Below are 15,757 nucleotides of genomic sequence, written 5' to 3' on the forward strand. Positions count from 1 at the left end.
AAGAATTAAGGTTTTTACCTTAAACCTAAAGAAGTTCAATGTGGCTTCCATCGGTGATGCAGTACACATTCCATCTGAAGTCTACTTCTTGCCAAACCCGCTGCGGCAGGCCAGGTGTGACTGTTTAATTGCGAGGTAAATCATAGATCTGTATGATTTGAGATGCAACCGTTTCTCAACACACGCCAAACTACCGTGTGTAGGACGTGTGTTGAGAACCACGCCGCGTTGATGTTGCAGAATTGCTCACAAAACTTTGTCTTACTTCCCCTACAACGCCTTCAATGTACGGAGACGACCTTGAAGATTTGTTGTGTCTCAACGAACACCAGTTTCAATATTAAAAAAAAAAAAAAAAAACTTGTCACTTTTAAATAGTAGGCATACTGGGAGGATCTTTACCGTACATTGTACGAATATTACGTTGAACAGTTATCGCAAAGTTGGATTCCTCAAACCAAAACACTACCTAACGATCTCGGGACCAGTAAAAGCAGCCATCTTTGCTGCAACTGCCGCTAGCGCTTGCGGTGGCTTGTTTCTGAACTAGTGTACTATGTGAATCAACACTTGATGTATTTTGCTACAAAATGACACCAAAACCATATCTGTAGAATAAATAATTAAATTAATATGAGCTTTCAAAGTTGTAAAATCCTTTTTGATACATGCTGTATTTAAAACTTTTGGTTCTATAATACAAAAGCATAAGATCTATTACTTTAGAAATTTTATTGTTACATTTATATTTTGTTTCGGTTTCATTCTACAGCTATTGACTATCCTCTTTCTTAACAATGTTAAGAAATATTGGATTTTCTATCCATTTTCTCGTATATAGAATTGAAGTAGTCGATGTGGTGATTTTTTATATTTATTATTGCGCTTGACGGTTCTCAACACGTTCACTAGAAGCGCTAGCTCTGATTGAGTGAGGAGGTAGAATCACGGTTATTTCGCTTCTCCGCTTTAGCAAAAACGTGACGTAAATTTCCGGTGATGGTTGTAAAATCTTGTTACATCTTTTCTAGTGAAATCCACGATAAAATTCATTGTAACAATTTGTCAAAAATCTTGTTATTATTTCGGAAATAAAACTATATTTCACAAAACTTCTTTTATATGTTTGAAGCAGAAAGTTTTCATTATTTCACAAAACACCTGCTTCCTTACTGTAACAAATTACATGTAAATGTTTGTTTATTTATTGCAATTTAGCCTCTATTTTCTGTATCTAGGCTATATGAGACCGGGAAATATAATTTAAAGTGGAATGACTGTAATTCATTCAAATTCTCTTCATTACGCCGGATCCCTCTGCAACAAGCTCGGGCGCTAGCCACTAGACAAACAGAAAGAGCAAATTATATCTATGATATATTATCTATAATTCAATAACTTAAAATCCAAAGACTCACTGCTGCAGAAACAAAAGATGTTACCGGTTTCTCTGTTGTTCGAACATGTCAAACAATTCGGAATTATTATTATGATTACATTAATTTGGACTTATAACATTGTAATGTTTATACGTCCGTCTGTTATTCCACACGATAACTTTTGCATGAAAAAGGAACTTTATAAATTACATTTCTTTTTTCTTTTCTCTTTGTTTTTCATTCTTTCTTTTTCCTTTTTCTTGCAATAGATACCTAGAGCGATTAATTCCGCTGAGTTTTTTAATGGAGTGAATGGGAGTCTGGGAAAAAGATATTTATTCTAGTTTCTATCAGTGTGGGAAAAAGGTGTTATTCTAGTTTCTATCAGTCAGCACGGCAGCAGAGAATCGTTGGTTGGCTATGATAAAATGCCATCTAGTTTCTCTTACTGCAAATAGTTTATTAGTCTTCATTATTAGGAGCACTGTAGATAGCCTTTAAAAAATAAGATTGTAATGCTAGTATATAGGAGTCCTTCGAGTGATCCTCTTCAGTGTCTTTACCAAATATTATTCCTCTTTCCTTACACACACTGCTTTATATTTCTTCGTGGACTATCTAAAGTTCTTTTTTTCCATTGCATCGTAATAGTACTCTACATTTCGAGTGTGTTTTAAATGCGTCCAACCCGTTCATTCTATGTATATATAATAAATATTTCGGACAAAAAATACGAAGCGAAATTGGTCAATAAGGCGTTACATCACCACGGACACGGATTTCAGCTCTGATTTTCTGTGGCATACTGTCAGTGTGGGAGAGACAATGTTGAAGTCCAGTTTGACCAATTCCTAGAACAACTGGTCACAAAGAGTGATTGACATGAGGGTATATTGATGTCTCCTCTTCACGGCCCGTTCAAACATGTCCCAAATTTTGTCAATAACGTTAAGATCAAGCGAATTCGCGGGCCAGGTGAGATATGAAGGGTACATGTAAAAAAGGGGGGGCTCATTGCAATTTTTGCGAAAAAGCCGATATGGACATTACCTGTTGATGCTAGTTTGTAGTTCTAAATACACTACAAATATTGTGGAAAAAGTGACTCGTTGCAGAGAAACATACACAAGAAAAACAGCTATACAAGGAAACAAGAAGCCCATCAACATTTTAAATTGCTTCTCCTGAAAAAGATCTAAAATGTCGATTAGCCCCTTCTTTCCATGTACCCTTCATATAGGATGGCCACACCATGTTCAGCAAAATATTCCCACACAATACTGGCCCGGTGAACGGTACAGTTGTGGTCTTGATACTGAGACTCTGGGATGTGACCATCTCGCGAAACTGGACAAATAGCAACACCTCATTATCCAGAACGGACATGTAATCCATAGCCTTCATGAGGTTGGGCATATATATTTATATATATATATATATATATATATATATATATATATATATATATATATATATATATATACATATATATATATTTATATTTATATATATATATATATATATATATATATATATATATATATATATATATATCAAACCAACACTCTAAATTCAATCACACAACATGACATAACAGACATTTACACGCACTCAGCTTTGTAAGCTTCTTCGGCTCGCCGTATCACTCTGGAGCGACCGTCATCGGAATAGAAACAGAACTAGGATTCGTCTTTGTCTCACCAGAAGATGATCGATACTGGTCTCTAGTCAAGTGTTGATGTTCCCTCACCCACGACAAGCGATTTTTCTTTTGTATGGCAGTCAGTCTGGAACGTACCCGGGCAACGCGACTGAATATGCCTATATAATGCAATTCTCGTTGCAGGGTTCGCTCAGAGACTTGACGACTGGGTCCTGCATTGTACTCCTGGATCAGTTTCTGCCGAGTTTGGCCACTTTCCACAAGGTCCCTAGAATGCCCACACTTTGTAATATTTTGTCCGGAATGCTTACGTTGAAATTTGCTTGGATATCTCTGTTCAGACATATAAGAAACATTTTGCGTATTAAAAGATTATAACAATAATTGCAACCATAGAATAGACTGAAATCTTACAATTGAAATACGTAGTAAGTGTGAATATTTTTAGTTGGTTAATTTAAAATGAAACAGCAATATGTAAAGGTATATATAGAAAGTTTTGAAAGGATACAGACTAATTTTAAATATCTCCTTATGGTATATTAAGGAGTTTGAAATAAACATTTGCAGTTGGTGAGCAATAGGGAGATGATGATACATGATGATACAGAAGTCTGAACCAGACAATTTAATTGTAAATATTAAATGTAATGGTTATAATGTAAAAGAAGTACAGATGACGGAAATATCTATAACATGACATACACTAACATTACCTGACATTCTGATTTTTGCCATTTGAAATCATTTGGAATTTTTCATTGTAAACGAGGTCGTATACCAGTAATACACATTTTAGACCACAATTTATAGAGAAAACTATTTCGTGATATACGTTTCACAGTTTTGCAAAACATGTTTAATCCCACATGACTTGCTAGAATAGACATGGGACTTTATTTGGACGTTCTATAGATTTCATGCTTGTTCCGCCACATTCAGACTTACAGTAGAAACTTTAATCACAGTGAAAATGTACAGGGGATTTCCCATGATTTTCAGAGAGATATATACTGGATAATATTTAAGTGTCCTAAAGTGGTTTAGTGATTATACTACAAAGAGCCCAGAAATGTCCCACAGGAATTAAGTAACTTTTCTGTCCATCTGGATTTCTATAGAATCTGAGGACTCCACTGGCAAAAATTATACTTCCCATAGATATCTTAATATCCAGACACTAATGACTCTTGAGATAGTGCTATATATGTGCTATATGAGGTATTGTAGGGCTACATAAGGTACCTGTTTGTGCTAATGGGATGTAGTAGGATTACATAAGGCATCTCTCTATGCTATATGAGTGATTGCAGAGTCATATAAGGTACTGTACTTCTCTGTGCTATATGGGATATAGTAGGAATGCGTAAGGCACCTCTCTGTGCAATATGGGATATAACAGGGTTACATAAGAATAACTAGACATTTTAAGAGAAGTAAAATATTGGTTTCCATTGATTATACGTAGTTCCTGAAAATTTTGGTCTTAGAACATGTATTATATTACATCATTCCTATTCGAAATGCCGAAAGTGATTTTAAACTAGTTGACATTAAGATGATTTATCATGTTGCATATAGCGCATAAGTTTTCCCTTATCGATGTCAGTGCTTTGTACCCTACAATCATATGTAGGGCTTATTGTTTCAAATTGAAAGATTTAGCCTGACTTTTGAAACATCTTCTCGTATCTCCTGTCTTGAATTTCACATACCATAAGTTGCTTACCATAAAATCCTGAAAGGGATGTCTATTCCGAAAGATAGTAAAACTATTATAAAAATAAAAAAAAATTGGAAGACTACAAGAGTTTGGAACCACAAACACAGCTTAATTGATATGAAATGATTACATCAAACACAGTGAAAATCTGAAACAATATACTCATTAGATTCACTGTTAGTACCATATCATGACTAGGGATTACAAATGTCCCGGTTTAGCTGGAACAATTTCAGATTTAAATATATTGCCCAAAATTGGTAAAAATTCCAAATGTTCTGTTTTTGTTCCCCAAAATTGTGTGATATTTTAAAACTATCGCTATAATTAATCACTTTTAGTAAGAGTTGACCCATTAGGGATTTAATTATGCTATTTTGAAGAAAACTATTGCATAACAATAATTATACTTAAATTTTCGCAACAGAGTTTGGTTTTTAATGCAAAGGTTGTCTCAGGTTTTTACTGTAAAAATATGGAAGCCCTAACCATAACATAAATATATTCAGTTCCTTGAAGTGGAGTACAATTTTTTTCTTTAACATAAAAAGACTCCCTTTACATATCACATAAGTAATCGCTAAATTTAAGTTAATGCTCTGTTGCATGTTGGATGGACTGTTTTCAACCTTGCTTTGCATTATACATAAAATTATTCTATATTAAAAGTTAAGTGATATTCTATATTAAAAGTTAACACGCAAATGAATGTTTGCTACTACTGACAATTTGACAATTATTTTGGATATTCTTAATGAAATGCCTATGAAAATAGATTAAAAGATTCTCAAAACAATCTAAAAACAAATTGCATTTTTATTGAGAACTTAACAGAGGACGATAAGACAAAATTAAAAGCTAAGTTTCCAAAAAATCGTAGTGGTAATTTGGATGAACGTGTTTGTTGTTTAAACATTAAAGAATGTACGTCACGTTCCATTTCTATGGCACTGTTCGTTAAAAGAACAGAAAATGCTGTCACGTTCCACGAAGAGAAATAAAGTCTCAAAAAAAATATATATATACTCAATTGTGTGCGACAGGAAATAGAATGAGAGAGACACAAGTACAATGCAATTTGGGAATTAACGATAAGCAAAAACCATGTTTGAAAGTTGGCTGGACCATTTTTTAAATGTTTATAACTCTTTAATTCAGGAAAATATTTTTGAATCTTGTAAAATTAAGTGACGATATGTTTAGAAACTAATTGATTTCCTATTGTCAAAAATAAGTCATTCATGGAATATTTAGCATTTTATTATTATATCTAGGTAAGTGCAAAATGCTTTCATAACATTGCTGATCAATCATCTCACAACTTGCTTTTTTCCTTCCACTTAGCGTTTAATAACAATTTTGTTTCAGTTGTGTTTTGATTTTAATAACAATTTGGATTTTTGATTGCAAAGAATTAATTAAATCAAGACGTTAATTTTGATAGTCCATAACTGGGGAACCAAAGGCGTGCGCAATATAACATTCCATATACATGGTACCCTTGTCAAGATCTACTATCATGTTAAATTTTGTCAAGACTTATTGAGATTCATTGATCGCACACGATATACATATATATATATATATATACTATCTTTGAACTTCCTCGTGATTATATGGTTAGTGTATACACCTTCTATACGGAATAGACGGGTTCGATTCCCAGTGGGAGCTTATTTGGTTCGGATCCCACGTTAATCTATAAGTTCTTGTCTCATTTAGTGACGCTGCTGAAAGAGATGCAACCCCCCCCAAAAAATGTATTATTTTTGTGATTGTTTTTAAAAGGAAAAATCAAGTGTATTCAGTAACAGGAGTAGTAAAATTAATTTTTAAAAAGAAAAATCAAGTGTAGGCAGTAATAGGAGTAGTACTGGGTGCTTTAAGAACGATTTTGTCCCAAATGATTCCTGGCTCAGTTCCTATGGTCCATGGCCCCCAGGTTATGATCCAGAGGGTGCATAGAGACACCGCTCTTGATTTTGTCAGGGGTACCTTGGCCTATCTGCAAATTTTAGGAGGATCCGTAGAACCCCTCTCTTAAATTTTGGAAATTACGCACTTTAAAAATTTAGTATGGTAATATAAAATTGGAGTATTTACCTTTAAATTTGGTTGATCCATCTCGTTCCCTTTTGTAGATAAAAAGTTGCCAAAAATTCAAGTTTGGGAGGTTTTTGACCTCTTTTATCCTCTTTGATGAGACTATCACGTTATATGGTCATGTGGTTTTGGATAAGGATTCATTTTCTGTCTTAGGAAATGGATATATTGATGATCCCCTCTTGAATTTCGGAAGAGGTAACATTGGCCCACTCCTTAAATTTAGGACTTGTTAAAAAGAACTAAATTAGATATGTCTTTTAGGACTCGAATATATAAACTGTGTAAATTTGTATGGGTAAAAATTACTAAAATATTCTTATTGCGTTGTGCTCACAACGTGGTTGGTTATTTACCTAATTTATCTTGTTTAATGATGCTTTATCAGGTTATATGTTATTCTTGATTCACTTTTTGTTTTAATAGAAGAATAACGGGAAGATTGGATGCAATTTTGGGAATGAATTCGTATCGAACTGTTTTTCTTACTATCTGTTACAGTTTTTACTCTATCGGAATTGTTAATACTGGAAGTAATAGTAGATTTCAACTACTTCCGGCTTCATTACAAATACAAACTGACATTAAATTTATTACTGAGATGTTGAATCCATATATTAAAATAATATCTCGCTATCTGTAACGGTTTTTGCTCTATGGAATCCATACTATAAACGGAAGTAAATATTTCAAATACTTCTGGTATTAATAGAGAGACTAGAGAGGAGATGGAATATATTCTCGGGACACTGAATTCCAACAAACCCTTACTCGCTAAATTTTACAGTTTACGTTCTAATAACTGTCGATAGACGATGGACGTTAAAATGAATAAATCAAGTATTTAACCAGAACATCTACCAAAATTCAACAACAATACACCCGTAATAAGTAATTAAGGAATAATGTTGAAGTTCAGTTTAGAACAGTAGAAAAAAAGAGTGAACCGGCTTAATGAAGAGGGCAGTGCTAGAGATATTGAGTGGGTGCCATACCTATTGGTCGGAGAGGAGGTATTATTGCGTTTATAGATGATTACTGTATTATGCTGTTACAATAGCCATCTAATATTATGTCTATAACCACATATGATTTTAACTGTAACACAAGACAAAATTTTAAAATAAAAGTACTTCAAATAAAAGTGATGTTTGATTACAGAACAACCGTAACGCTCCGGCACTACAGCTGTAAACTGAGGTTAGCAAACCTTACATACTCCTTGAACAGCTATTATTACCAACAAATGTTCACAAGATACGCAAATTATTTTGTATTATTTCTGAAATATAATGTAAATATTTCATTCAATTTATTCCGCATTGAAATAGATTTGGGGAATCTATAAAAGGAAGAGCGCACTGAGCATTTGCTCAGGTATCCGGCGAGCCAGTCCGAATTAAACTAAAATATTAGTATAGCGTTTACAGTAAGACTACCCATGGCTTTGGATTGATTATTTTAACAAAAGAAACACTGAGCAAAGCTTAAAATCCACTTTATTTTAAATTATAATTTATAACGGTTTCGTATATCTAACATATCCTTCTTCAGACACTATCGACAGTAGCGTTTGTATTATGACATATTCTTTAAGATAATCTAGTCGTGAAACTCAACAAATGTCTTTGTTTTCTCTAACTAAAGTTAAAGTAAAACTTAAAAAATAATGATATGTACTTGAAAGTAATGAATATATATTTGGTGAAGATCACTTACTCTAAATAAACTGTTATAAATCGATACCAATACATGTTGAGTTGAGTTGATTTTGAGTTTAACGCCCCGTTCAGCAGCGAGGCTATATGAGACGCGGACTTACTGATTAACGTGGAATCCGAACCACTTAAGCTCCCGCCGGGAATCGAGGGAGCTCCGTTTCATACTTAGCCACGACGGAGCTCCGTTTCATATTATTACGGAACTCCGAATACTATTAACGTGGACATCAAATCACGACGGAACCTTGAATACGGTGTAATTGGTAGATGCACGGACTATCATGTAAGGTCAATCCTCACCAGGATGACATAGTTCCCAACTACACCATCTCACCTCCAAGATTACAGAATGATGTCAGTGGTCTCGGTTCAGGAGAAGTGAGGAAGGAATTCATTGAAACATAATAAGGAGTACTGCTCCCCTGTACACTGATATCTAATGCAACAATTGATTACTTATAGCAGAACTACAATGTAGATAATGGAGATATCATAACGTGAATTTTCAAACAACTATACATTTATACGAACAAACAACTGGCTACTGGGAATCTATATCATTGCTGTTGTCTTATTATGATTCTAAAGCATTAAAAGTGAAGGACAGGTTAAGTTGGGGAAAAGTATGTCCGAGTAATACTTCTTCAGAAGAGATTTGCATTATCAAAGACTTCAGTCTAATATATTTCGTGTTTATTTAAAGAAGTATCCTTCAAATGTTCTCCATTCCCATCACACAAACACTTAACTTTGTTAACCATTCATAGCCAATCCCTTATGTGCTGTACGCTGCAAAAGTATGAATTTTCTTAGTTACAAAATTGATGATATCTAATATTATATTAATACAAAGAGAGATGGAAACCTTGGTTTTGAGTGATCCAATGATTCTTCTTTTAGTTCGGTTTTTTGTAAGATTTTTTTGTTTGTCCTTTGGAATTTGCTCCCATCTTACAAAAGTTCATTCATCTGACGTTTATATAGACAAATCGATAGTAAAACGATTGCCTGAAGAGTTTATCTTACGTAAAACTTCATCTTGGGTCGTGGATGATGTCGTTCTAATGGCAACATCTGCAAACTCTTTCCCAAACATTTTCTTTTGATCTTTCGGACACTTTTTTCTTATATATAGATAGATACTTCCCTCCTCTCTCTCTCTCTCTCTTTTTTTTTTAAAGAAGAAAATATCATTCTCTTACGGTCTCATCTGGAGTCACTAAATGAATAACTCGATAAGCTAATGGCTTTTGTGGTGACGATACCAAACGTCTAAGTGAAAGTTAAGGGAATTTAATTGCATTTGCCTGCTCAAAAGTAAAATTCTATTTGCTTCGTATCAGAAAGTAATTTTCCATCTTCTCTCTGTGCTATTATGTGTTATCCAATTATCAAATAAACACATCCTCTCTAGAAAGTTTTTTCCCAACTTTTTTGTTTACAAAAGAATTCCGTCTTTTAACTTCATATGCATTATCTTTTTAAATCAAGCAACTCTTACAATATGGAATTGTAAACAGAAAACTGAAAGTAATTGTCAAGACTACTAGCAAGTATAAACTAGGGATGGGCAAAACCGGTTTTTATAAAAACCGAAAACCGGTTTCTATAAACACTGAAACCCGAAAAACCGACATTTCGGTTTTCTCCAAAACCGATTCGGTTTTCTCCAAAACCGGTTTCGGTGAAAAGTTTTCGAAAACACACAAAACTATTTCGGGGGAAATGGATTCGGTTTCCAAAGAACAACGAAACACCATTCTGGTCAGAAATAGAACAAATTTTGGAAAAAACCGGAATCGGTTTTGAAGAAAACCGAAACCGGACCAGGTAAAAAACCGAACCGGTTTTGGAGAAAACCGATAACCGGTTTCGGTGAAAAACCGAACCGGTTTTTCTAAAAACCGAAAACCGAAGACCCGGTTTTTGTGCCCACCACTAGTATAAACACGATGTTATTTGCTGCCAGATAGTGGTATAATTAACCATTTCCATAGTAGTATAACTGGGTTAACCCGAATTTCGTTTACCCTAAATAATTCGTAAATATAAACTTTATTACTAAAATTTCAGGCTCACCTTTACTATATTGAGTAGAATTAGAAAGTTTGATTGACAAAGTTTAAGAACCTGATATACTAAAAGTAATACAAAATTTACCATTTTCTTTTGCTTGTTAATGATAAGTGAAAGGAGATAATGAAATGGAACTCACCACAATCATAGATAATGTTGTTCTACAACAAAAGATATGAGCCTGAAGAATTTTCAGTGTTGCCATCCATAGAAATTACAGAGTTGCCCGCATAATAGCTCCCCCAAAATCTAAGTTAAGGCAGCGACTAGAGGAACGAATTCAATTGCATTTGATTACGTATCATGTTGTATTGGTATCCTGTGAACTACCTTTTTTAAATAACATTATTAATGACTGTATTTTAGTGACTGTATGTTAAAGCTATTTTGTTTATTACAAACTAAATACAACTATAATTTAAAAAGTACTTCATTGGATACGTAATCAAATACAGTTGAGTTCGTTCTTCTAATCGCTGCATTAATTTAGATTTTAGGGGAGTTGTTATTCTGGCAACACTGTAATTTCTGTGGATGGCAAAACTGAAAATTCTTCAGGTTCATATTTTTTGTTGTAGGATAACATTATCTATGGTTGTGGTAAATTGCATTTCATTATCTCCTTTCACTTATCAAAAACAAGCAAAAGAAAATGATAAATTTTATATTATTTTTAGTATGTCAGGCTCTTAAGAGCAAAAACAATTATTGAATCAAGTCTGTAGCTCTTATACTTTCAGACTCACGTTTTAGCATACAGCTGTGGAAAACGTGCGAAAAGTAGATCCCCCACTTTCGGACGAAACCCTACGTCGGAGAAAAAAGCAGATCCTTTTAATTACTACAGTATGACATCATGAATTACTTAGATACATATATACTAAATATATTTTTCGTAATTGTTACGCAACCATTTTTTCTTAAATCCAAAAGCAAAACTGATATTTTCCAGTATTCAACATCAAAAAAAGTTTATTAATTCAGTTTCTAGAACAGATGTTGTAACTAAATTAGCTTGCCTTTTTTTCCTGCTCTCCTTAATTAGATAGTACAGATGTTGCATTAGAAATACAATCCCCAATATATGCATGAGAAATAACATATAATGGGAACGTATCAAGCAAATGTAGTTTTCTTTTCATTTACATTTTCGTTTCTAAATTTAGAGCTTAAAAAAGACGAGACGTTTCCGATATGAAAGTATAAAAGAGATGAAGCTATCGTTTGCTTTAGGTTTTTTTTTGCTCTTTCTTGCTTCATATGTTTTGGTAGTTCGTTCCTAATGGAAGGATTCGATATCTTTGTATCATATTGCTATCGATCACCCTCTGCTACCAATCTACTACTTGGATCAGGAAAAAAACCTGAATGTTTCTGTTTCGGAAGCAGGATATGGATGGAAGTTTTAAAAGAAAGAGTTCACTATTATGGAACAAGGTCTGCAAAAGCAAAAGAAGAACAGGATAGATAGAAAACCGAAACAAAACAACTTTTGCTCCTCACCCAACCGTATAACAGATAGAAAACTTTAATTAAAGTTGGAGTTCGTTCATGGCTGATGGTGGATTCTGTTGAGGTTCCTGTTGAGGGCCCAGTTGATCCCTTAAGGAACAAAAAATACCCCTGGAAAGTTGAGAAGACGTCTGTATCAGCTTCAGTTGTAAGATGTAGTTCATGATGAAACAATCTGTTCAATACCCAACCATTCATCCTTCTTCACTACATTTTGTCGATTTCTATCTTTATACAATATTTATAGAGATGTTTCATTTCTTTCAACTATCTACTTTTCTCTTATTTATACCCTTGTCATTTTTTACCACTTCATTTCCCAAGTTTCTTCGGGCTTTAAAAGCTTTTATATATACACAGGGTGTTTCAAAACAACACCAAGAACGTTTGGGAGGTGATTCTTGACACCAAGATAAGACAAAAAGTATAGACCAACCTGGGTGCACAAATGCTTCCTTTCGGAGTTAATAGGCTGCCGAAAACATGAAAAAATGAACTTTAAATGTCCATTATTCAGATGGTAGGAGAGGGTAGCAATTTTGTCCTATCTTTAAGATGAAAACACATATGGGATATTATGGTGTGGATATATTTGATTCTTGAGTTATTTTACTATCAACGTTTGGGGTCAGTCGAGTCCAAACCACGAAATTGATGGCCAATAGCTAGAGAACAAAAAGCCTGTACTATTTCGTATTTCATATGAATTTTAAAGTTGTTAAGGTCTATCAACTTTCAAATTTGGTTTTTGAGTCGTTAGCCGCCAAGATCCGGGCTTGGACTTAACGATCCTCTAAGTCCAGTCTGTTTCTATAATAAAGATTTGCTAAAAATAACGAAAGATCTTTCCCGCTATAACGAAGCTTACTAGCCTTGTGGTGAATAACTTCGCGTACTCGGAACAAAATGTAGACTCTAAGTGTTTGATTATCATTCTTAGTCACCCTTATACTGTAAATATAAATTGCATTAGAAATTTCATAAATAGTTCTAGGATTATTCGTAACCATTGATCGATCCATTTTCGATTGTTTTATGTCCTATATTACGGGTAGTCGACAATAACATTGACATGGAATAATATTTCTGATAAGAAAAGGAAAAGAGTTAAGAGTAAGAACAAATTGCAACCAATCAGTGTTGTCAAAGTTAGAATCTATTCTGGTTTGAGAAACCCTAAAATATTTGAAAGAGACTTATATAGAAGTAACACCAAGTACTTATGGATGATATGCAGAGATGGGCGTCGAAAAAGTTCAACTAATATATATGCATAAATAATACATTAACAACTTACCCCATCCGGATTGAACTTGGAAAGAGGCCCAGATCCACTAAATTCTTCCAGTACATCCTTCAGTTTTTTTGTGGAATCTGTAGAGATAAAAAAGAAAGAGAAGGTAAACAAAATAAGCAACATTATAGAATGGTGTATTTAAGTAGTCCGCTCGAGAGATACAAAAATAATAGCAGTAGTACATATGACCTAATGGGAAGCTTTCTGACAAGCTATAGTTCTTTGTGAACAATTACGCCATTGAATGTAATACTTAAAAATATACAACGTATTGATTCTATGTTATTATCCTAGACTATGACTTAAATTTTAATTTTTGTTTCTTTGAGGACATACCAAGTACAGTTTTAGGCATTGTAGTCTGACTCAGATACTATTATCATGCCAAGAGTTAAATAATTCGACAATATGATTTGCGTATGAAGAAAAAATATCCAAAGATGAGACATATTCGTATCGATAGGTGTCATTGTACTGACCAAAATGTATGGATAAGTTTGTCTATCCGGTTTGCCATAAGGACCACTGTGTCACGCGATCAGAACAAAAGTCACGTTGTGTGATTAATCGAGTCTGGAGATTCCAAATCCAGATGTGAGATATTTCTAGTACGTAATTTCTGTGCAGGGCGTCCTGGGTAATTCGAAGAATATGCATTTACTTTATCACTATTATTGATTTTACTCAAACAACTTTACTTTAGACAATGCTCTATCCATATTTACTTTACGTGCTATACAACGTTTTTTAGCTCTTCATTACGTCTTTCCAATAAGCTTTCAATTAGCCATCTCCGTATTATAGTTTTTGCTGATTTTCAGCCAAAAGTCTGTTCACATCATTGCAACCGGGTAGGCCCTTTCATGCATAGTTTTCGAGGAAAACGATTTCTTTTGTAAAACCTTAATGTTGTCCGATAATCACTCCCCCTATAATCATGGAACTGTCACTGAAGGAAACCTTAATTAAGTTTTTCGCTCGCAAGAAGACAGCACAATGTATCAGTATGGTTAATGACATAATGACCAAAATTAGCATTAACTCTTAAACATTTAATTATAATTATTGTCCAAGGACGAGAAAAAACGTCAATCGTTAGATGAAGACCAAGTTGAATAAAATGTCATACGTTTGAGAGTATAATTCTCATGCATAATTTTCGAGAAAATTGAGTGTAAACGAATATATGTCGTTTGTCTAAAATATATGTCGTTTGTTGTCGAAAATAATGTGATAGCTTTCATTTTGCTAAAGCATGTTGTTTGCTTGTTTATGTACTAAATACTTAAACAAAATACACTCTTCAGTAGCACACTGATTCGACCGTTTGTTTCACTAACAGTGACGCAAATACTCCTGAAAGTGCCACAAAATATTTATAATGCTTTGATCGAAACATTTTATCTAGCCAAAAACAAACAAAAAAGTGGGGTCAATACATCCAAATTTTGCTAGAGTCTGAAATTATTCAATAACATGCATGAATACTTTTTTATCTTCCTGTCTGCATGAGAAATTTTAGACGTGCAGACGAATTGAAGATCAATTTTTTTTTTAATTATTTGAACAAACTAATTAGGAGCACACTGCCTTTGTCTGTGGTGTGACAGGAAACATCAAGTGAAAATGACAGTAGAAAAGTTGTCATAGAGAACGTGGGCAGGAAATGTGTCTGTCATTTTCTGTCATGAGGAAAATGAAATTTCACCGAAATTTCTCTCTCTCTCAACTGGAAAAAATGAGAATACTTCTAAGATAATTACCAAATTACCTCGTTTGCGGTTTTTGATTTACCAATCACTTAAAACTTTATATAACACACCACCGCTCTTTCCTAAATACAGTATTTGATCTAGAATTTACCTCAAAGATAAAATGTCGTAACTTCATAAAAGAAGTTAATTTTCATTTTCTTCCCATTGTATCTGGTATTTAGTATTGAAATGTAGTAGTTCCACTCATTGTAATGACCGAATTTTCAACTCAAACATACTTTCTCTAACATTGAAAGATTAAGAGAGGTTCGTATATTTCACAGTGTTATTTAATAAATTTGGATTTGACAAGGTGTAAACAATAGAATAGGTGGATTCCATAAATAGAATGAATGACTTCTCTTTCGTTCTTGATCGACAAAGCAAGAATTATCGTTCAGGACATTCAGTATTATTTTAAAGAGAAAATAGTATATACTGTATCTTCGGACAAACACACACGCATATATATATATATATATATATATATATATATATATATATATATATATATATATATATATATATA

General features: G+C 33.6%; 1 protein-coding gene across 3 annotated transcripts in view; it reads right to left on the bottom strand.

Annotated features, from left to right (window-relative positions):
- The window catches only part of Dgk (diacyl glycerol kinase 1), a 527,084-nt gene that overhangs the window by 148,094 nt on the left and 363,233 nt on the right, over positions 1–15,757 (bottom strand). For all 3 annotated transcript variants that reach the window (XM_081736412.1, XM_081736413.1, XM_081736411.1), the window contains one exon: positions 13,475–13,551. In XM_081736412.1, coding sequence (XP_081592538.1) covers positions 13,475–13,551 — 77 coding nt within the window. The remainder of the gene's footprint in view (positions 1–13,474; positions 13,552–15,757) is intronic.

The sequence above is a fragment of the Thermobia domestica genome, chromosome 13 (assembly GCF_964235325.1).
Source record: "Thermobia domestica chromosome 13, izTheDome1.hap1.1, whole genome shotgun sequence".
Taxonomy (NCBI): Eukaryota; Metazoa; Arthropoda; class Insecta; order Zygentoma; family Lepismatidae; genus Thermobia; species Thermobia domestica.